Source organism: Prionailurus viverrinus, chromosome E1 (assembly GCF_022837055.1).
Source record: "Prionailurus viverrinus isolate Anna chromosome E1, UM_Priviv_1.0, whole genome shotgun sequence".
In the NCBI taxonomy this organism is placed as follows: domain Eukaryota; kingdom Metazoa; phylum Chordata; class Mammalia; order Carnivora; family Felidae; genus Prionailurus; species Prionailurus viverrinus.
Window position 1 is genome coordinate 6,655,960 of NC_062574.1, and position 22,805 is coordinate 6,678,764.

The following is a 22,805-nucleotide window of genomic DNA, read 5'->3' on the forward strand; positions in this document are numbered from 1 at the left end:
GAAGTTGCTGGAGTTCTTCTAAGTTTCCAAACCCCACCCCCTTGACTTCTTTCCTTTGGAGACCAGGAGCCTGGGGCTTGACTGAGGGCAGGAACCTGCTGGTAGGGAGAGGGGGTCACTCCTTGTCGAGCAGAATGTGCCCCCCTCCCCGCTGTTCACACCTTCATCCCCTAGTGTGACTGTTTTAACACTGCCTGGCAAAGGGCAATGACATAAGTAACAGATGGAATCAAGGCTGGCAATAAGCTGACCTTACACTAAGGTTTAGCCAGGTGGACCCAGGGGAATCACAAGCGTCCTTCAAATGCGGAAGAGGGAGGCAGAAGAGGGGGAGGGGTGGAGATCAGAGCCACCCCCCACCCCCCACACACAATCAGAGCTTGCCCCCACCACCACTGGTTCTGGAGAGGAAAGGAGGGGGCCATGAGCAGAAGAACACGGATGGCCTCTAGAACCCGGAACCGGACTCAGAAACAGTTTCTCCTGGATCCTCCAGAGGGGGATACTGATAATACCTATTAATACTGGCTTCTAGCCCCTGAGAACCCGTCTCCAGCTTCTGCCCTCCAGCACGGCGAGGTAATAAACTTGGGTCCTCTGGATCCACTAAACTCAAGGTAACTCATTTCTGCAGGCCTAGGAAAGTGACACACTCTGGAAATGTGACACAGTCAAGATCCTCTTGGGCATCTCCTCGGCCTGTCAACAGCCCTGCGTGGCCGGGACACCATTCGCGATGGGAACACGAGTGGGATTGCGCTGCGTCCTTTCTGACACAGGAATTGAACGGCCTATCTCAAGAAGACTGATTGACACAAAAGACTGGTCAGATCCAGTGATGGCAAGGATTAGAGAATTCCCGCAGAGGTCTGAGTTCAAGGCACTAGAAGGTGTCCCAGGAGCCACCTGTCACCCTCTGACCTTTTAAGGGTTGAGTTCTCCTGAGTCAAAAGCAGTTACGTATGTGATAGAGGAGGCGTGGGGCCCACACGGACGTAAGGCTGCGAATAAATCCAACCCAACGTTAGGTATATAAACACAGCTTGGTTTTTATTTTCCCCGCCACCACCTACTAAGCAAACTTCTTGAGAGCAGGGCTTTCGTGTTACTTCTCGATGAGCCTTCTTTGCTGATTAGGAGCAAATGCAGATCACCTAGAGCATCTAACGCCTGGCGCATTCTAGATGTCCAATAACTCCGTTTGGGGTCCGGAATGGATTTCCCCGCTAAGGAGGGACTCATTCATAGGAAAAGCCTTGAGCCTTTTCAAGCTAAAGCCGAACCACAGCTCCTGAGACGATCCCTCCTTGAGTCCCGCCCTACTGGGGCCCCAAAGGGTATTCAGCCAACCCTTGTGTCTCCTCCCCCGACCCCCAGACGGACGGTCTTGAGTCCCGGGGCTGGATGTGCGCATCCACCGGATCAGGCGGGCCCCGAAAGCGCATATCCCGGGGAAATTAAAGGCTTTCCACTCTCTCCGTGGACGCTCGTCTTGGCGGCGCAGACAGAACGTGGGAGCGCGATGCGCCCGAGCCTGCTGGGCTCCAGGCGCGCGAGCGCCTCCTTCCCGCCGGGGACTCGCACCCACCCCGCGCGCCCCTGCGCCCCTGCCTCAGCGCGCCACCCCCTTGCCCCTGCGCGCCGCCCACCCGCCGCCAGCCCGGACCCCGTGCGCCCGTGCGCCCCTGCGCGCCGCCCACCCATCGCCTGTTTCGGTTCCTGCGCCCCTGCCTCTGCGCACCACCCCCCTTGCCCCTGCGCTCCGCCCACCCGCCGCCTGCCTGGGCCCTTCGCCCCTGCCCCTGTCCGCCGCCCGGCTGGACCCCACGCGCCCCTGCCCCTGCGCGCCGTCCACCAGCCGCCTGTCTTGACCCCGCGCGCCCCTGCGTCCCTCCCCCTGCGCGCCGTCCACCCGCCGCCTGCCGGGACCCCGCGTGCCCCTACCCCAGCGCGCCACCCCCCTTCCATGCGCCGCCCACCCGCCGCCGGCCCGGACCCCGCGCGCCCGCGGCTCCCCCGGCGGCCGCCGGCCCCGCTCGCCGCGCCTGATTGGCCGAGCCGCTGTCAGTAGTAAAAAAGTATCAGATGGCAAACTTGGGCCCTTCATAAAGGCGTGGTGGCGATACTCCGCGATCGCTGTCAGCCTATGACATCAGCGGGGCACGCCTGGGATGCCGCGGCTCCCGGCCGGACTCGGTGGAGGAGGAGGGTCCCGCCGGCTCAGAGGCAGTTAGCCCCGCGCGGCGAGGGGGGAGCCGCTAGCCTTCCGGGGACACCGCTCTCGGCCGCTGGCTGCCACTGTCCTCCTGCCCAGGGGCGCTCCCGGAGAGGTGGATGAATTCTGGGTTGTTAGCTGCGCTCCGCTGGGCTCCGGGAGCCGGTTCCTGGTGGAAAACAGGGGGCGTCTGGCAGAGGGACCAGCGGCTCGTGGACACTCAACATGACGCTCCTGGGGTCTGAGCATTCCTTGCTGATTAGGAGCAAATTCAGATCAGGTAGGGCTAAGGCGTTTAGCGTTCCTTATTGCCTTTCCTCTCCGGCAGCTCCCACGTCTACACTGCTTTCCATCCAGTGTTTCGAAGCCCGCCGTGGCTACTCTCACTCTGTCCCACCCACCCCAGGCACATTTTTGAAAGTGGAGACTTTTATTTGACTTTGGAGTTTGGGGGAGGGGAGGGGGAACTTTAAGGTCTTCCGTTTTAAATGCTTTGAGTTGCTGGGTGTGATTTTTGTTTGTGAAAAGGCCAATTCTGTGTTTATCTTTTCTGTATCCGTGAGCAGAACCTTTGGAGGGGTCCATCTGAAAGGAACAACTTTGGAGATGAACAAATAAGGGCTCCGAAGCGTGAGCGCCGCATAATATCAGTTGTAATTGCTGAGGAGATGAACCTGATTCTGTGTATTAATAGACACCGGGTCACTGAAAATGTAGCTAATCCAAACAAATGTATTTCCCAAAAAAAGTCACTTGGGGGAAGTAAAAATAGCAAATTTGGAGCACACCAAGTATTTGAGATGACATCACTGTAGGGGGAAAAAAAAGGTCCAGTGCCACAAATACTTTTTTTTTCCCCAAACCATCCGATATTTATAAATGGAGAATTCCGCCCCCCCCCCCCAAATTTCCGTGTTAGCGGCGCACAGAGAAACTTTTCAAAGGACGCCGAGTGACGGTGAGTGGAAGGGACAGCCGGGAAGTCTAGCCGCTGGCCTTGAAGGGTTGGTTTGGGTTCCCATGGAAGGTATCGACGTGTGGGTGTTCGCGCAGCACGATGTGGAATCTCGGTTTTATAAAAGTGGTAATAAACCACCCCACGCAGGGCAGAGTTCCCGCTTAGAAGGTGGATTCCTTAATGAGCACTCCTAAGCCAACACTCCGGGTAACAGGTGTTAGCATGTTGCTGTAGTCGGCTAAGTTTTCCGCAGCTTTTCCAAATGGGGGCCACTCGGTGCTTCACCTGGGATTCATGTTTGGAAGATGAGAAGCAGGGGGTGGGGGAAAGTGAAGGGTCATCTGTGACTCCCTTAGACCCTCCCGGCCCTTAGAGGCCTGGGGGCCCCACAGGAGGTTTTTGTAAATGGCTGTGTAACTGCCGAAGGGACAGGACCGCTCGAGAGCTTGTGTGGCCACAAGCCTCAGTACCCTGATGCTCCGGGCTCTGGCAGGCGCCGGGTCCCTCGGTGGATTAAGGCCCTCGTCTCCCTTCCCTGGCGAGGTGCTCCGGTTGGTCTGCTAATCCGCTGGACCTGGCCACTGCTCGGTGATTCGGTCAAAACCGCAAGGCAACACCGCCACCTTTCTGAAAAAGAGAGTATGCAGCTTTGTTTTTGCAAGAAGCTGTTAAGCTCATGATTTCAGATGCGTGCGCCCTTCCCAATTTCGCGTTGCGGTGGGGGGTGGGCAGGGGAGGGGCTGGTTTGTCTCTAAAAGGAGTTGAAGTACGTGATGGTAGAATTGCAAAAGGGACTTAGGGAACTCGTCAAGGAACCCTTCCTAGGGGTGAAAGTGCAGACGAGAGGGAAGACCATGTGAGCCAGGCGCCTAATTCCCGTTTTAGTGGCTCAGTGGAGTCCTGGCGTTTCCCAGGTAGATCCTGGAGCTTCTGAGGACTCCAGTCCCCACCTCCCTTTCTCTTTTTCCTTCCTTTGTTTCCTTTTCTTTTGTTTTAAAGCTTTGGCTTTTGTGTCACCGAAAGGGTAGCTTCAGGAGAACATGACACCAATGCAGATATGGGGCATAGCAAACCTGGGGTCTGGAAATGGACAAAGCGGGTTTGGTCCTCCAAGGTGCAACCTCGAAGGGGTTGATAAGCCCCTGAAACACGGAGAAGAAAAACGAGCAGCACGTGAAACTAAGTGAATGAGGTGTTGCAGACCACGATTATTCTTCCTGGATATAATGACGGTCGTAGCTCCCCCCCTCAGATGTCCAGTAGGCAGGGTGCACTTCCCAAGAGAACTGGGTTTATTTTGTAGCCGGCGATGGACAGGGTGGCCTCTTCTCTGTTTTGATTTCTCTCCTGTGCGTTTTCTCGGTGTGCTTTTTTTTTTTCTTGTTTCATGAGCTCCTCAGGTTTGCTTGGAGGGTAGACGGCAGCGAGACGTATTGAATGAAAACTATTTCAAGGAAGAAATGCAGCTAGATTGTTCTCTGATCACAGCAAGGGTCGTGGGGCTGTTCATAAGTAAACAGATCACTGTTTTTGACTCTGAAACCGATGTGTGTGCAGCCAACTTCGTTGGAGTGACCTCATTATTAAGTACAAAATCACCCTTACCACAGCAGGAAACTAGGGCGTTTTTACATGTTAATTAACATATTTAATGATATAAACTCATCGTATTTGAGAGGACGAGGGGTCTCGTGGTTGAGTGTGTGCACTACACACTCACTGACTCCACAAGAGATTGGTCTGGAGCCAAACTAGCTGGGTTTTTAGCAGGCCGTTCCTACTTTCCAGCGGTATAACCTTGACCTTAGGTACATTGCATAATTCTCTCCGCCTCAATTTGCTTCATCTGAACGATAAGGATGACGACAGGGTTGGAGTCAGGATTCAATGTGATGATAGAAGCAGATCATTTCTTAAATGCCTGGTATTTGGTTAAGCCCTCCACAAATACTGTCCTGTTTTTACAGAGCGCCATCCTGGGTCGGCGACTTGCCTTGAGTCTCCGTAACTTAATCCGTGAATGTCCAAGTTGGACGAGGTGATCGCACAGACCCTCTCCTCACATTTTAAGGTTCTATGTAAAACACACAAAGACTGGGAACAAGCAAAATTGCGACTGGGCTGTGTAGCTGTTGGACGTAAATGGTAGACCGTTTCTATAACCACAGTAGGTAGTAGTACTTCCAGAGCGGTCACGTTTTTACCCTCTAAAACATTCTCAGTGTTGTTTGGTCAACATCTGTAATCAGGATCCCTGTGAATGGTTTTCGTTCACACCGGAGTTTTTGTGTCAACAAAAGCCGAGGACTCCTGCGTATGCGTGTATGCTCACGTGCACACATACACACACCACGCACAAAGGATAAAAAGGAGAGAGGTCTGCGTGCCTGGGTGGCTCCGTCGGTTAAGTGGCCGACTTCTCGGCTCAGGTCGTGATCTCGCAGTTCGTGAGTTCAAGCCCCGCGACGGGCTCTGTGCTGACAGCTCAGAGGCTGGAGCCTGCTTCGGATTCTGTGTCTCTCCCTCTCGCTCTCTCTGCCCCTCCCTTGCTCACGCTTTTTCTCTCTCTCTCTCAAAAATGAATAAATGTTAAGAAACTTAAAAAAGAGTGTTCCATTTATGGATCCCCCTTCAAAAAGAACTACATTTCTTTTGCTTTTTTTTTCTCCTCTTCCAACTCAAAACAGTCCATGCAAAGGCAGACTCCAGTATCCACCATGATCTTGCCTCCTTCCCCTACAAATTTAGGGCAGGTTTAATAAATAAGAATACAGGATGCCCAGTTAAATTTGAATTTCAGATAAATAATGCTTAGCTTTCTAGCAGATTGCAAAACAAGGGGCATACTGTTACCTGAAATGCAGATCGAGCCAGGCATTCTGTATTTCATCTGGCAACCCTGCCTTCAACCTGAGCGACGTCCAGGCACAGGCATCCCGGGTCTGCAGTCCAAGTCTTGTCATCCTTGGCTGCTGTCCTTCTGGAAAACGCAGTGCACCCCTCACCAGGACACCACGGTCATCCTTTAGATCACCTTAAAGGACAACAGATTCACACTTTTGGCTAGATCCTTCCCATCCCTACAATCTCTCTCCTACGAATCGAGGAAATTGAATGAAGGTGTTGGCCCTGAAGGTGTTTACCATATTGGAAACCACTGAAGAAATTGTCACCATGAGCTCAAGAGACGCTCATCAGGCTCTGGTCCCGCCTGCATCATTAATTAGTTTTGTAGCCTAGAAGAAATAATTTAACCTAGGGAAGTGCCTAATTGCATACTATGATATATATAATTTGTATAAATTTGTATATATACACATTTAAATATATATATGTATACATACATATGTATGTATATATGAATGCATATATATGTATGTATATATGTATGCATATGTATGTATACATATATGTATGCATATATATGTATACATATATGTATGTATATATACATATATACATATATACATACATGTACATATGTATGTACATATATACATATATGTATGTATGTATATATATATGTATACATATATATGTATATATATAATTGACCTTTTTAAACTTCATTTTCGTCATCCACAAAAGAGGATTTTTGACTGGTTGCATCTGCATTAGCTTTCAGCCCTAAGATTTGAGATATATATATATATTTTTTTTTCCCAAGCCCTGAGTGTTTTTGTAACATTGGAAGCCCATAAGCTTCATAAAAGCATTACCATGATGTTTTTGAGCGGATGTGTTCTCAGGGAACCAGACAGACGAGAGATGTTCAACACCTGTTTCTTGAGTGGATAAATAAATAATTCACACCTGTCGTCTTCATGATGAACACGGTCTTCTAAGACCATCACTTTGATCGCTTCGTGTGCTCTGTCTTCCTTTTCAGTATCTCACTGAAGACCATGTTTCTGTGTGCTTTTACACGAGCACAAATATCTTAACGATTCCTTAATTGCATCTTGCTAATTTTTAAAATTTTTTTAAAAATTATTGTGTTTATTATATTTTGAGAGAGACAGAGCGTGAGTGGGGGAGGGGCAGAGAGAGGGGGAGACACAGAATCCGAAGCAGGCTCCAGGCTCCGAGGTGTCAGCACAGAGCCCGACGGGGGGGGGGGGGTTTCAAACTTGTGAACTGCGAGATCATGACCTGAGCCGAATTTGGACGCTTAACCGACTGAGCTACCCAGGCGCCCCCACCCCCCCACACCCATCGTGCCATTGAAATGACCAATGGATCATTTTTAAAATTTGGGAAAACTTGCTCTGTCAAGATCTTCCAGGAATTTCTACCAGATACAATGAGACGAGGAGGAAGATAAGAGCTAATTCTCATGCTCAGGCCAGTGTCCATGCAATCCGTTTCTATCTGAACTTCCTGTGTCTTTGCTGACAGCCACTGATTCCTTTCTCAGCAGCAGTGTTTGCCTCCTGTGGCTGTTGAAGCAAATTCCCACAACATTAGTGCCTTAAAACAATGCAGATTTGTTATCTCATAGTTATGGAAGTCAGAAGTCAGAGAAGGGTCTCACTGGGCTAACATCCAAGTGTTATTAATAGGGCTCTCTCTAAAGGAGAATCTGTTTCCTTGGCCTTTCTAGATTCTAGAAGCACCTGCACCCCGTAGGTCATGGCCCCTTCTAGAAGCCATCTTTAGAAGCGATAGTCTAGCACCTTCAACTCTCTCTCTGACTTCCTTCTGCTTCTGCCTCCCACATGCAGGATGGCATATTCCATTGGGCGCATCCAGGATAATCTCCCTATTTTATGGTCATCTGATTAGCAACCTAAATTGCATCTACAGCCTTAACATCCCCAGTGTCCTGTGTCTTATTAGCACGGCTGGTATCACAGCAGTGTCATAGACTGGAGGCTTACACAACAGAAATTTATTTTTTCACGGCTCTGGAGGCTGGAGGTCTGAGGGTGCCATCATGGTCCGTGTCTGGTGAGAGGTCTCCTCTTGGCTTGCCTTCTCATTATGTCCTCACATGAAAAAGAAAAAGGAAAGAGAACAGAAATGGGGGTGGGTGGATGAACTCTCTGGTTCTCTTGCCACAAGGGCACTAAGCCCATCATGGAGGGCCCTACCCTCATGACCTCATCTAAACCTAAGTATTTCCCAAAGGAAATACTGACAGTATTTCCCTAAGTATTTCCCAAAGGAAACACCATCACATTGGGGGTTAGGGCTTCAATATATGAATTTGGAGAGGGGTATGGGACACACTATGGCCCATAGGACCATGTAAAGCAACATATTCACAGGTCCCTGGGACTAAGACGTGGACATCTTTGCAGGGGACACGTTATCTTGCCTATGACCTCACTTCCCTCAACTTTGCAGTCCCTCCGTCCTGCAGATTTTCTTCTACAGAACTTTCCCCTTAATATGGATTATGTAGCCACAATCCCAGTGTTTTTCCCAGGGTGGTCCACAGAAGACTAGTTCCACAGGACGTTAAACATTTGTGTAGCAGGACATTTTTAGCCAGAGGGAAGCAAAATATCCTGAAAATTAGATTGGATCTTTAACTGCAGGATTTCTCGAAGACTTTAGTAGTTCTAATTTTTTTTTTAATTTTTTTTAAGTTTATTCATGAATTTTGAGAGCGAGAGAGAGGAAGGGGGAGAACCCGAGGAGATCCCACATGGTCTGTGCAAAACCCAACATGGGGCTCAATCTCCTGAACTGTGAGATCATGACCCGAGTCGAAATCGAGGGTCGGATGCTTCACCGACTGAGCCACGTAGGCAGGCCAGTATATTATGAACTTTTAACAGGCAGTGACTCTCAAATGTATTTCACCTTTATCCACACAGTATCCCATGGGGCAGTTTTTGCTGGATAAACACATTGTGGAAAATTCTGCTCTGCACAGAGAAGCTCATGGTTTTCAACAGTGATTTATTTAATGGAGTGAATCTCTGTATGTAGGTTACTGGCAGGCCCTTCCCACCCACCCAGGTGTGCACTCCGATGGTTTCCCTTCTGGCTGCTTGCTCACATCCTTACCAGTCCTCACATGTCTGTTTGTTTTTTTTTTTTTACTGGTATCAGTCATCAGTGTCCCTGACCCCAGGGATATCCTCAGTAGGATTATAACCCTGTCCTCCAGGAGCTCACAGCCAACCTAGAAAATGCTGTGTGTGAGTTCTGTATTTGTTCATTCATTCATTCCACACCTGTTTCTTCTCTGTTTCCCTTGCAATGGAAGGAAGCAAGTTACAGGAAGCTAGGAGCTGGGTATACAGTTGGGGGAGCAGGAAAGAAACATTCCCTGTCTTCACATGGAATATTAGAGCAGCAACAAGTCTCCATGAGAACACAGTGAGCTGACCCTTTAAAAATGGGTGCATTTTAGGGATGCCTTGGTTATGGCTCAGGTCAGGATCTCACGGTCCGTGGGTTCAAGCCCCACGTCGGGCTCTGCACTGATAGCTGAGAAGCCTGACTGGGATTCTCTGTCTCCCCCTCTCTCTGTCCTCCCCCCACTCACTCACTCTCTCTCTCTCTCAAAAAAACATTAAAAAAAAATAAGGGTGAATTTTAATTCCTGAATGGAAGTTGTTATTTGTCCGCGGAGGCCAGCATTTTTGTGTTTGTTTTCACTGCTTTATTTGGTGGCGGTGTTAGAACAGTGAACCGCATAGAGGGCCCCATGAAATATTTGTTACAAAGACATTTTATTCTTCCCCCCAAAGACTATTCGAACCGCATAGAGGGCCCCACAAAATATTTGTTACAAAGACATTTTATCCTTCCCCCCAAAGACTATTCGAAAGCAATACAAGTAGGCTATCTATGTTTTGATATATTTGTAGGCATATGTGCGTGTGTTTTAAAACTAGAACAACAAGGCGGGAGTGCCTCGGTGGCTCAGTCGGTTGAGAGGCGGACCCTTGATTTCAGCTCAGGTCATGGTCTCCCCGTTTGTGGGTTTGAGCCCCGCATCAGGCTCTGCGCTGGCAGTGAGGAACCTGCTTGGAGTCTCTCTCTGTCCCTCTCTCCCCGCCCGTCCCTGCCTCTATCTCTCTCTCTCTCAAAATAAACTTTAGAAAGCCTGGAACAGCAAGGGGATAAGAGCCTGTAAAATACGAAATTCAGAAAAAGTAGTTATCTCTGGAGTGGGCCAGGTGAGGAGATACGGTGTAGCCTAAAGTAAGGAAAAAGTTGCTGGTGGTATTCTTAGGTGTTGGGGGGAGGGAATGTTTATTATTAAGCAAATTAATTAAACTTGTTCATTCAGGGATCAATGATGACTGTGACAATGTAACATGAGTCAAGGGTTGTAACTAGTCCAATTTAGTGCACCTGGGGTCCTTTAAAAAAATTAAGTTTTTCAAGACCAGAAAGAATAGCCCTCATCTTTCACCTGCTGTAGCATGTGACAGGCACAGCCAGTAAGATTGTGTCAAGCTGGACTGACCCAGATCACATGGACTCTAATCTAGTCGAATTACGTTGGAGTGTACAAGAAGACGCCAAAGTGCTTAACCCCAGGGTTGAAAAGCATTTGATGGACATAAATAGGATCTTTAAAAACAACAACAACAAAAAAAACCAATAACTATTAGCCAAATAATAGTTTTACAGCCTTGCTATTTTAGGACTTAGGCTTTCTACTTTATAAGCAAGGTAGCGATTGTTTTTAATGAGTGATTTGCACTAAACTCTATTCTGCTATAATCCAGAATAACTAGTAAATTGAACTTTGCTTAACCAGTTTTAGATCTTATTCCTAGATACAATATGAGGGTCTCTAAATGCTGTTAAAATGTATCATTTACTCCCGGATATTTAAAATAAATAAGGCAGGGGCGCCTGGGTGGCGCAGTCGGTTAAGCGTCCGACTTCAGCCAGGTCACGATCTCCCGGTCCGGGAGTTCGAGCCCCACGTCAGGCTCTGGGCTGATGGCTCAGAGCCTGGAGCCAGTTTCCGATTCTGTGTCTCCCTCTCTCTCTGCCCCTCCCCCGTTCATGCTCTGTCTCTCTCTGTCCCAAAAATAAATAAACGTTGAAAAAAAAAAAGTTTTTAAATAAATAAGGCTGATTCCTGACATATTTGTGTGTGTGTCTGTGTGTGTGTGTATATACATATATGTATATGTATGTGCATATAAGAAGTATATATAAATATATGTAAATGTGTAAATATATTTATATATGAATATATAAATATTCATATATTTATAGTTATATATTAATATATTAATATTATATTAGAAATATATAACTATAAAACATATAAATAATTATATTGATATAAATGTTAATATATTTATATATTTATATATTATATATGTATATATGTTATATATGTATATATTATATTATTTATTGTATATATTATATATATAATATATATGTATATCTATTATGTGTATATATGTATATATATGGCTTGTTTGCTTGTGGTTATATTTGCCTGGCACAGCAAAGTGCCCTCTAGAGCCATTGAAAGAAGAATTATTTTTCTCCTGTTGGTGGAAGGAAGATGAAGTCTTCCATTTCCCCGTAGGGCCTATGGGAGCACATGCTTCTCTTACTTTAATCACGCCAGTTGACGTTTGCTGCATTCAGCCACCTTAGATTAGCCCAAGAAGCAGCAGAATTTTGGCGGTACAAGGACTGACTTTAGCTACTGTAACATTGTGAAGTGTATTTAATGGCTTCCCTCACGTCTAGGAGCTTAGCCACAGCTCGGTCTGTGTAGCAATAAAGAGTGGCTCTACAAGCAGTCAGACAGGTAGTCTGTCTTGTCAGGCACCCAGTTCCATCTGCCATCTGAGTGACTTTTCTGCCCTCAACCTGCATCTCTCTTCTCCATCTCTTAAGTGCTGCAGAGGCATCAGTTCTTATGAAATGTAGACAGGTAGCCCCAGGGAGTATGTTCCTTTCACAGATAAGGTGAAGGGTCTGGAAAGTGCCCTATAGCTTTCTGTCCTTCCTGTTTCCCCAAACACTCTTCCTTCCAGAAGTCATTCAACTTGGTCCTCCTCAAGACTGGTTGGGCTGGTTTCTCTGAGAGGCGTAGAGTTCCACGGGAGAGCTTTGTTGGTACTCAAGCTCCACACGGGGCAATAAAACTCCAAAACAGGTCACATCTAGAAGATGCTATTCAACGTTACTTGAACAATGATCTCCTCAGGACTTTAAAAGTTTTTATCATTTTGTGCTTCCTTCCTGTCCTTGCTGCCATGGGTGAATATTTTTATAAAGTTACAGTCAAAGTGTATACATAAGTTTATATTCAGCCATTTTATCAGTCAGCATGATGTCATAAGTCATTTTCCAAGCTGCTACGTAGCATCACATTCTTGGTTTGGAGACTGTATCGAAGTCCATCAAGTGAGTATAGAGTAAGTTGCTAAGCCTTTTCCACTTGTGTTGGAAAATGAAGCCAGTTATAGTTTTTATGTTATAAATAACACTACTATGAAAATCTTAATGCACATAGCCTTTTTATTCCCCAGGATTATTTTATAGGATACTCATTGTTTAGAGTAACTATCCAAGTGTAGGAATAATGGTTATGAATCTTTATGATCCACTGCGGTAGCTGATATTTCTGGAGCACTTACTATGTACGAAGCTTAACCCTAGTCTGATTTCCATTTGGAAATGAATGCTTGCCCCTGTAACAGAGCTAGCTCTCAGAGTTGTCTTGGGTACTTAGTGGCGACTGGTGTTCTATAAGCTTTTCACACCTTCTCGGTCAAGAATAAAAAGGAAAAGGAGTCATAGTTACGAGATACCTTTGGAAACTTCTGTGTGGCTCTTTGGGGGACCACCTGTTACCAAATATGACTGATATCTCATCAAAGGACAAGCAAAGAGGACTAGGAGTTAATGAGAACCTGTTATCTGTGGCACTTGTAAGATCTCATTCAATCCTTACAGAATGCTATGGGACACGTATGATTGTCCATCTCATTTTATAGATGAAGAAGCCAAGTCTCAAAGATATTAAGCAACTTGGTCAGAGTAATGTAACCAGTAAGTGGCGGAGGCCACATCTGATCCCCTTGGTTCCACTGTGTCAAGATGACCATTGCTATTAGAACCTAGAACTCCCTCCTCCCACCCCCCATTCCCCCACTCCTCCCCCGCTCCAACATACACACCTATTTGGCCAAGTAGATTTAATATGCTTCTTTCTGGACTACAACTCCAGGCATATACCCAGTTACCATTATTGTTCTTGGTTTCCTAAACAGTGATTTATCAAGAGACTTGTTTCTAGTATGAGTTAATCCATACATTATACATGCCATCCTCCCAGAATTTTAGGACCTTTTTGTTTAAGTTTATTTATTTTTTTTTAATTTTTTTTTTCAACGTTTATTTTTGGGACAGAGAGAGACAGAGCATGAACGGGGGAGTGGCAGAGAGAGAGGGAGACACAGAATCGGAAACAGGCTCCAGGCTCTGAGCCATCAGCCCAGAGCCTGATGCGGGGCTCGAACTCACGGACCACGAGATCGTGACCTGGCTGAAGTCGGACGCTTAACCGACTGCGCCACCCAGGCAGCCCTAAGTTTATTTATTTTTGAGAGAGATACAGACAGTGAGAGTAGGGGAGGAGCGGGGGGGGGGGGGTTGGTGGAGAGAATCCCAAGCAGGCTCCACACTGTCAGTGCAGAGCCCAATGTGGGGCTCGATCTCACAAAACCATGAGATCATGACCTGAACCGAAACCAAGAATTGGACGCTTAACCAACTGAGCCACCCAGGTGCCCCAAGAATTTTAGGACTTTTAATGAAAGCTGACTATTTCAATCTCCATTTGAGAACAAAAATGCAAGGAATTTTTTTTTTAATTTTTTTTTTCCACATTTATTTATTTTTGGGACAGAGAGAGACAGAGCATGAACGGGGGAGGGGCAGAGAGAGAAGGAGTCACAGAATCGGAAACAGGCTCCAGGCTCTGAGCCATCAGCCCAGAGCCCGACGCGGGGCTCGAACTCACGGACCGCGAGATCGTGACCTGGCTGAAGTCGAACGCTTAACCGACTGCGCCACCCAGGCGCCCCAAGGAATTTTTGAAAACCAACAAGAATAGAGTTGCCCTAAGACCCAAAACTATAAAAGAAATCTCTAGAACCAGAGAGTAGAATGGTGTTCGGCAGGTGCTGGAGGGTGGGAGAAATAAAGAGAGGTTGGTAAAAGGATACAGACTTTCGTTATAAGGCGAATGAGGTCCGTGGATCTAATGTATATAACATGGTGACTGTAGTTGGTAACAATGTATGTATAACTGGTTTGCCAAGAGCCTGGAACTTAAGTCTCCTCACCAAAGAAACAAACAAACTAACGTAAATATGTGAGGTCAGGGCCATGTTAATTAACTCAGTGGTGGGTATCCTTCAAAAGCCTGTATGCATATCAGACCATCATGTTGTGCACTCTTACCTTAGAATTATGTCAATTATACCTCAATAAAGCTGGAAAAAAATACCTATGTAGTAATTAGAAGTAAAACACATTATCAGTGGATCAGGATTGTGTCTGTTGTACATATACACGTAGACACTTATGGGTCTCTGAATTTAAACTCTATTAATCTGTGGTAATGGCTGCTCTCAAATCAGCAATACAATAAAGGTTTGTTGGGAAAATTGTCCTTTCAGAAGTAAATGATTTCAGCTATTTTGTAATGAATCTTTTAAAGAATTCCATATGGATCAAAGAGCTAAGGAAATCTATAAAATGTTAGAAGAAAACAATAATTTTATAATCTTGGAATAAGATACGCCCTCCCCAGCATGTTGCCGAAGAAATAAAAATTGACATATTTGGCCACTTAAAAAGTTTCAGAAGCTACATGGGGGAAAAAACAGCAAAAGAAATTTAAAAATCGAAACAGTAGATTGAAAGAAAACACTTGAAATGTGTATTCAGACAAACTTATTAAAGGGACTTGTATAAACAATAGGATTAAAAGCCCACAACCTAAAGAGAAAGATAATTCAAAGGCAAAAAAACAGTCAAAAGGCACATGGAATATACTGAAACCACATTCAAGAATATTCAGATTGAAAGACAGCATTTTTTAAAAACATCAGATTTGTAAAAATTTAAAATATTGGTAGCATCAAGTATTTAGCAAGTATGGAGAAATAGACATCCGAAGGCTTAGCACATCCAAATGGGATACAATTTGACATTTTCTGGGGCGCCTGGGTGGCTCAGTCAGTTGAGCGTCCGACTTCAACTCAGGTTGTGATCTCACAGTCTGTGAGTTCGAGCCCCACGTCTGGCTCTGTGCTGACAGCTCAGAGCCTGGAGCCTGCTTCGGATTCTGTGTCTCCCTCTCTCTCTGCCCCTCTTCTGCTCATGCTCTGTCTGTTTCTCTCTCTCTCTCTCTCTCTCAAAAGTAAAATTAAAAAAAAATAATAAAGAAAAACAACAATTTGACATTTTCTGTTACGTTTTAAATAAGCTTACCATCAACCAAGATTAAGGCAGGTAATCTAAAGAGACGCTTGCATGTACAGGGATTCTCATCACATCACATTATAGTTTATAATGCCAAAAAGGATGGAAACAGTGTAAACATCCATCAGTTAGTGGCATGGTTAATTTAATTATGGTACACTCATACAATGAAATACGATAAAATACAATGCAAAGAAAAAAATAAATGATAAAATTCTCTATGAACTGACATGAAAAGATCTCTAAGACCTACAATTAGTTTTTAAAAACAGATTATGGGGGCGCCTGGGTGGCGCAGTCGGTTAAGCGTCCGACTTCAGCCAGGTCACAATCTCGCGGTCCGTGAGTTCAAGCCCCGCGTCAGGCTCTGGGCTGACGGCTCAGAGCCTGGAGCCTGTTTCCGATTCTGTGTCTCCCTCTCTCTCTGCCCCTCCCCCGTTCATGCTCTGTCTCTCTCTGTCCCCAAAATAAATAAACGTTGATAAAAACAGATTATGAAACAATCAGGCAATATATTTGCATTCTTATTTTATTTTTTTAATGTTTATTTTTGAAAGAGAGAGCATGAGCAGGGAGGGGCAGAGAGAGGGGGAGACAGAAGATCCAAGCAAGCCCTATGCTGTCAACACAGAGCCCAACGCAGGGCTCGAACCCCCGAACTGTGAGGTCGTGACCTGAACCAAAGTTGGGCACTTAACCGACTGAGCCACCCAGGCGCCTCTGCATTTTTATTTTTAAAAATATTTAGATGTAAACACACAAAAGAGAATCTCCAGGAATAGAAGTCACACTGTTCACAGTGATATCCAGGGGTAGGAGGAGAGTAAGACCTTATCTTTTGTGTATACACACACACGCCATTTGAACCCTTTAAAATAAGAATGTATCGGTTTCTATAAAATTTTTAAATAAGCCAAAGTATAAAGAGAAATTGACCACATTATCCTAGTAGTGGAAGAGAGCACATTTCTGTAAGCCTAACTGAATAGACAAAAATTCAGGATTTGTAGGGTTTGAGTACCAAAGTTAAATTGGCTATATATTTTAAGCCTCTGACATGATCTAGAATATTAGAAGACAATTTTAAATTTAGTGCCCGACCCCAACACTCGAAACGTCAAGAAGTTTAAGATACCAGACTCATCTTGACCCACAGGCACTTTAAAAAATATATATTTCAAAGTCGAAATATTTTAAGCTCCATGAGTTAGGAATCCAAACACAGCAAAACACGCTGAAAAGCATTTAAGGCGTATGCATAGAGAACAAAAGCCTAGAAAAATCCATCGCCAAGGTAATTATTTCTGGGTGGTGAGGCTATGAGTAATGTTGAATTTTTATTTTTATATTCCCATATTCTTTATTTTGATTATTCGGTGTGTCTTGTGCCGTCTATAATACTCGGGAATGACTCTGGTAATAATCCACTAAGTGAGTGTTTTTTGTTTAAGTCATGGCATAGTGGAGGTCAGAGAGACCTTCTCTGAGGCACACCTAGATGCAGAGGTGGCTGAGAACCTGATGGGGGCGGGGGGAGGGGGGTGTTCAAGTTCATAATAAATTCCCACCAGTAGGGGCGCCTGGGTGGCTCAGTCGGTTAAGCCTCTGACTCTTGATTTCGGCTCAGGTCATGATCTCACAGTCCACGAGATTGAGCCCCACATTGGGCTCTGTGCTGTCAGTACAGAGCCTGCTTGGGAGTCTCTCTCTCCCTCTCTGTCTGCCCCTCCTGTGTGCTCTCTCCCTCTCTCTCTCTCAAAATAAATAGATAAACTTTAAAAAAGCAATGAAGATAAGTATTATTATAGAATTTACACGGTATTCTATAAAGTGCTCTGTATACCTATTATCACGTATTCTCTCCCTTTCCAGAAAATTCTTAGGGAAGGCTTTCTTGTTTGTTTCACTCTCCAGAGAGGGGTGATTGTTGTCCAGCTTGGGTCTTTAGGTGTTTCTGAAGAGAGCCCCAGCCTCATCTGGGACCCTGCAAGGTTACCACTGGTTGTCAGGATTAGCGAAGGCTCATGACTGTTTTTCAGACACAACTGAGAACCGAAATCCTTTACTCTTAAAATTGAAAATATTGTTCTGTCTAAAAATAAAAGCAAGGGGAAGAGCTCTCTGTAGAGGGAAGAACACTGGGGGATCAAGTAGCAAAGAGAACAGTCTGCTTTATTATACTGGATATATATAGTGCATGTTATATATACATATAATATTTTATGGTGCATTAAACTCTCTCCACCAAAAATAAATCCCATTAGTCCGTATGCTTTTATTTTCATACCAATTCTGTGAGATCACAAAGGTGCTCGTACAGATGAGGAGACATTAAGACTGGGGCGCCTCAGGTGGTTAAGCGTCCAGCTCTTGGTTTCGGCTCAGGTCATGATCTCGCTGTATGTGGGTTTGAGCCCCACATCGGCTCTGCTGTGACAGTGCAGAGCCTACTTGGGATTCTCTCTCTTTCCCTCTCTCTTTCTGCCCCCTCCCTTCCTGTGCTGTCTCTGTCTCTCTCTAAATAAATAAATAAACTTAAAAGGGAAAGAAGAAATTTGTCTAAGGTCCCCAGTAGATTTAAAACCAGAACGTTAGCTTCTGGGTCCCCAGAACCAAGTTCACCACATGACTCCACTGAGAAATGTGCTGGCAGGGGAAGCAGAAACCGTGCTAAGATCGGCAGGTGCCTGGCATTGAACCCAGTGGCTCTCTCGACAGAGCGATCCCCCTGCTCAAAGCTGTCTTCAGCGCCACCCGCGCTGGCTTCAGAGCCGAAGAGCTTTCAGTTAGGAGAGGAGGAAATCCGGCAAGACGAACCCAGTTTTGGCTGGAGACGAGAACAGGATGAAGCCGAGGGGTTGCAAAGGAACCTCAGGCTCCATGGAGTGCCAGCCTCTGCAGAAGTTTCCGGTCTTAACACATAGATTAGAAGCTGACACCATGGAATGTCCCAGAGACAGAAAATATTCTAAATGTTATGTCTGGTTGTTTCAAAACCTTGTGTCTAACAGCAGGGCTATGATTATTTTCTAACATTAAAAATTTTTTTTAATATATGGACATTTGCTATTTTTCCAAAGTTGAAAATAACCAGAATCAGTACATTAATGGAAGATGTAAGGCATATATATACATACATATATAACATGTGTATACTCACATATACTCCTATATATACTCACATATGTATCATTCTTTTTTTTTTTAATGTTTATTATTGAGAGACAGTCTCAGAGCATGAACAGGGGAGGGGCAGAGAGAGAGGGAGACACAGGATCCGAAGCAGGCTCCAGGCTCCGAGCTGTCAGCACAGAGCCCGATGCGGGGCTCGAACTCACGGACCATGAGATCGTGACCTGAGCCAAAGTCAGATGCTTAAGCAACTAAGCCACCCAGGTGCCCCTGTATCACTCTTAATATGTGTCACTATTCTATATATAACAGTGCGAGTGTATAATGTATAGTATTAGACTGTCTATTGTATATGTATGTATATATTATATGTATCCTGTGAAAGGTCAAAGATTTATTCTTTGTGGTGTTATATCTGCTGCAGAAAAATTAAAGGGAAAAACCTGAAATGTTCAACCAAAGGAGAATGTTTGAAATCACTGAAAATGGGATAGAGCATGCACATTAAATATGGTGCTTTCAAAGAATACCTCCATGAGATGGAGAACTGTTTATTTAAAAAATTTTATTTTAATATTTATTTATTTTTCGAGAGAGAGACAGAGCACGAGCAGGGGAAGGACAGAGAGAGGGAGACACAGAATCCGAAGCAGGCTCCAGGCTCTGAGCTGTCAGCACAGAGCCCGACGCGGGGCTCAAACTCACGGACCGTGAGATCATGACCTGAGCCAAAGTCAGGTGCTTAACCGACCCAGCCACCCAGGTGCCCCAGAAAGCTATTTATAAATCAGAAAAGAGGTTTCAGTGTTCCATATGTCAAACAATCCCAGTTCTTGAGAAATCGTAGGGTAGATATTGTATATATACATATATATATGTATATGCACATACTGTGTGTATATATTATATGTATTTCACGTATATATGCATATGTGTATATGCATATATGTATATACTGTGTGTATATATTATATTATTTCACATATATATGCATGTATGTGAATTGGAAGAAAGAAGGCCAAGTGTTGGCAGGTGTTCTATCACAAGTGTTAAAGACGTGAATTACCACGAACTTTGCTCTCCATCCCGGAGCCTCTGTACAGTTTCCAAATTTTCTATGATGAACATGCCTTTCTTTTCTAATCAGAAAGGTGATACATACCGTAAGTGATGCCAGCACAGGATACTACCGGCAACGCTCAGGATCTCAAAAGAACTAAAATAGACATTCGAGGACTCCAGCCATGTGGAATGAAACTTCTCCTCTTCACTGGGGGAGAATGCCTTTTCCTTGCCCTCCCTGCTCCAAGCTCCACTTCTCCCTTGGTTATCAGTGTTTCTCCAAGTTGGCTCTGGACAGGTACGCTGGCCTTATTAATGGCCTTACGAATGTCCTTATTAAAATCACCTAGCGATTTGTCGCTGCTAAAGGAGTCTCGGTCGGACTGTTGCAAGTGCCTTTACGTGGGGCGTGATGATACCTTCCTTGTAGAGATGGCACAGCCCGGTCCAGGAAGGGTTGAGCGCCAGCTCAAATTCACACCCATAGGAAGTCAGCAGCGCAGGACTCGAACCTGGATCCCCGGGCATCGGGTCTGGTGACCTCTCGCAGCCAGCGGGTGGCCACCAGGAGGTGTAAATCAAGAGGCCCTCTTCTCAAGGACCCACCCCCCCCCCCGCCCCCACCGCCCCAGCAATAGCTTTCAAGGAAAGCGGGTCAAATGGCAAGTTCTTTCTCCTGCAGGCCGTTCCTGCTGTCCCCGGGGCTGTGCAAGCTGTCTGCCTAATCCACTCGTGGCTCCACGCCATGAATACATAAACAAGTGGGGAAAGCCTCCGAGAGGAATCTGGATGCCCAAATGGAACAATTTGTCTTCTGAAATTATTGTTTGAAATTGTTTATGTCAGTTGCCGAGTTTCTGTTCTGGGCCTCGGGGACCTGTTGGTGATGGGGGGAACAGTTCCCTGCAGCTGGGCAATGACCTTGGTGGGGCGGCTCTGGGGACGATGTGGTCTGGTGCTCGCCTGTCCTCCCGCCACAGGCCGGGGCACCCCGAGAGTTATCTGGCGCTCACTGCTTGCCGGGCCTACTCGAGGTGTGTCTCATGCGCCCACTTAATCTTAACAAGGATCCTATATGGAGGAGATGTCACTCCTCCCCCCCCCACCCCCCCGTCCACTCCCTACCCCTAAACGCACAGATAAAGAAATGAAAGCACCTTTAAGGAAATTTCTTAAGATTCCATGACCAGGAAATGGAAAAGGTGGGACATGAACCTGTACCCCCCCGACCCATGTTTTCAGCCGCTCCCCTGTTCTGCTTTCCATAAGCACCAGACCGGCCAGAGCTGGCTTCAGCCATCTGACTCTCTCAGACATCCTCCGAGAGAGCATGCAAGATGTCATTCTGTCCCCTTAGTGACCGAAGTGACAGTGTAACCCCAAGGCATCTCTGCTGGTCCCCTCTGGCATCTCGAGCTCTTGTAACATAAAAGCCTTAAGCTCAGAAACCTGGCAGCTTTGTGAGTGAGAGAAATTGGCCTTTTGAGGCACGACTTAGGTCTTCTTCAAATGTTTTGACAAACGGAGTGCGGTGCTTAGGGGAAGAGTAGCTTCGCGGTGTTTGTGTGAACACACATCTTTCTAAAATGGCTTTAGAGCGAGCCGTGAGGCTTGCTCATTGACCTAACTGCGCGGTAATGCTGAGCTGGGCTCTTTGGATCTGAATATTCTCCTGCTTTTTAACCTCCAGAGGCCTGGTGCTAGAAGCTGGCCTGAATTAACGTCGGTCGATCTCCTTAAAGAAACCAGAGTCAGAACCTCTCTTAGAATTAAGAAAGAACAGAGTGCAGGCCTGGGGACACTGAGGCCAGTCTGTTACTCACCCCCCGCCCCACCCCAGGTTCACCTTCTGCTCGCAGACCAACAAAGCACCACATCGGTAACCTGGTCATCATCGTTACGCCCTCTTCTCTGGATGTTCCCAGAAATGAGTGGGTAGATGCTTGGGCCTTTATCATTCTTGGCCACTGCGGCCACGTGGCCACACATCAGCCTGCAGGGCAGCGTTTGGCCCAGGAACAGTTACTATTGGTACCTTGAGTCAGAAGGCATCAGAGTGTGTTTGGGCATCGAACGACACACAAAAGTCAAGTCCTGGCTCTCTGCCTTATTTGGGAAACACGGCCAGGACAGGGGCGGGAACAGCATAGGCAACCTGGTGTCGGAGGGCATGTTCTCCTCCCCAGTTTTACCTCAGGGGCAGCCAGGGTCCTCTTTAGCAGACGGAGCAAGAAGATGCCAGACCCACAGGTGACTCAGACAGCTTATGTGAAGGGTTGCTGTGTCCCAGAGTTGGGTAATGCCAGGGGGAAGGAAGAATTTTGTGGGTGGGCCACCCATTGGGCAAGAAAAGGAGGGTTCTGTCTCTAGTGGAGATAGTGTATCCCTCAGTGTTGGCTTTCAGCCCTGGAAGGGACCCGGCATCTCCTCCTCCAGAGGAGTCTTGCTTGGCCAACGGCTCCCCCAATGTCCTTTGCCCAACAAACACCACCACGAAGACAAAAATGTCGAAGTCATGGATTGTACGTAAAGATCAATCTGGCTAAAGTCAGGATTCAGCAAAGTCCGAGGACTAAGTTATGGACGTGTACCATTTACCGCCCTTTCTGAGGGAAGAACCCCTGGCTGGTTGCTGCTGTCTTGTGTCCAGGGCTTGTGCTCTTTACCTGGCCTGGTGCGGAGGGGACACAACGCAAACAGCCACCCAAGATGCTGTACGTGACATGCGTAGCCCAGGTTCCTGGCCAGGAACGTGTCAAGGGCGTGCTCCGGTGGGCGTGTTTTGGCCACCTGACGAGCTCCAAGCCTACACTCCTAGGAATTCTGGCTGGTAACATGTTTGAAAACAGATCTCAACATTTTTCTTGCTTGTGCTGATGGCTCTCTGCCTCCACTGGATTCTCTTCCTGAACGCTCATCAACAGGCAACACCTTTGTTTGCAAACAACACAGAATCCAATGATAGAAATCTTGATCGAGCTGGAGCGAAGAGAA

The 22,805-nt window shown here is 46.2% G+C and overlaps 1 protein-coding gene across 2 annotated transcripts in view; it reads left to right on the forward strand.

Annotated features, from left to right (window-relative positions):
• Positions 1–2,022: 2,022 nt before the first annotated feature.
• MYOCD (myocardin) overlaps positions 2,023–22,805 on the forward strand; it is a 110,077-nt gene continuing 89,294 nt past the window's right edge. For both annotated transcript variants that reach the window (XM_047833764.1, XM_047833765.1), the window contains exon 1: positions 2,023–2,495. In XM_047833764.1, the coding sequence (XP_047689720.1) occupies positions 2,441–2,495 (55 nt within the window). In that variant the 5' untranslated portion in view covers positions 2,023–2,440. The remainder of the gene's footprint in view (positions 2,496–22,805) is intronic.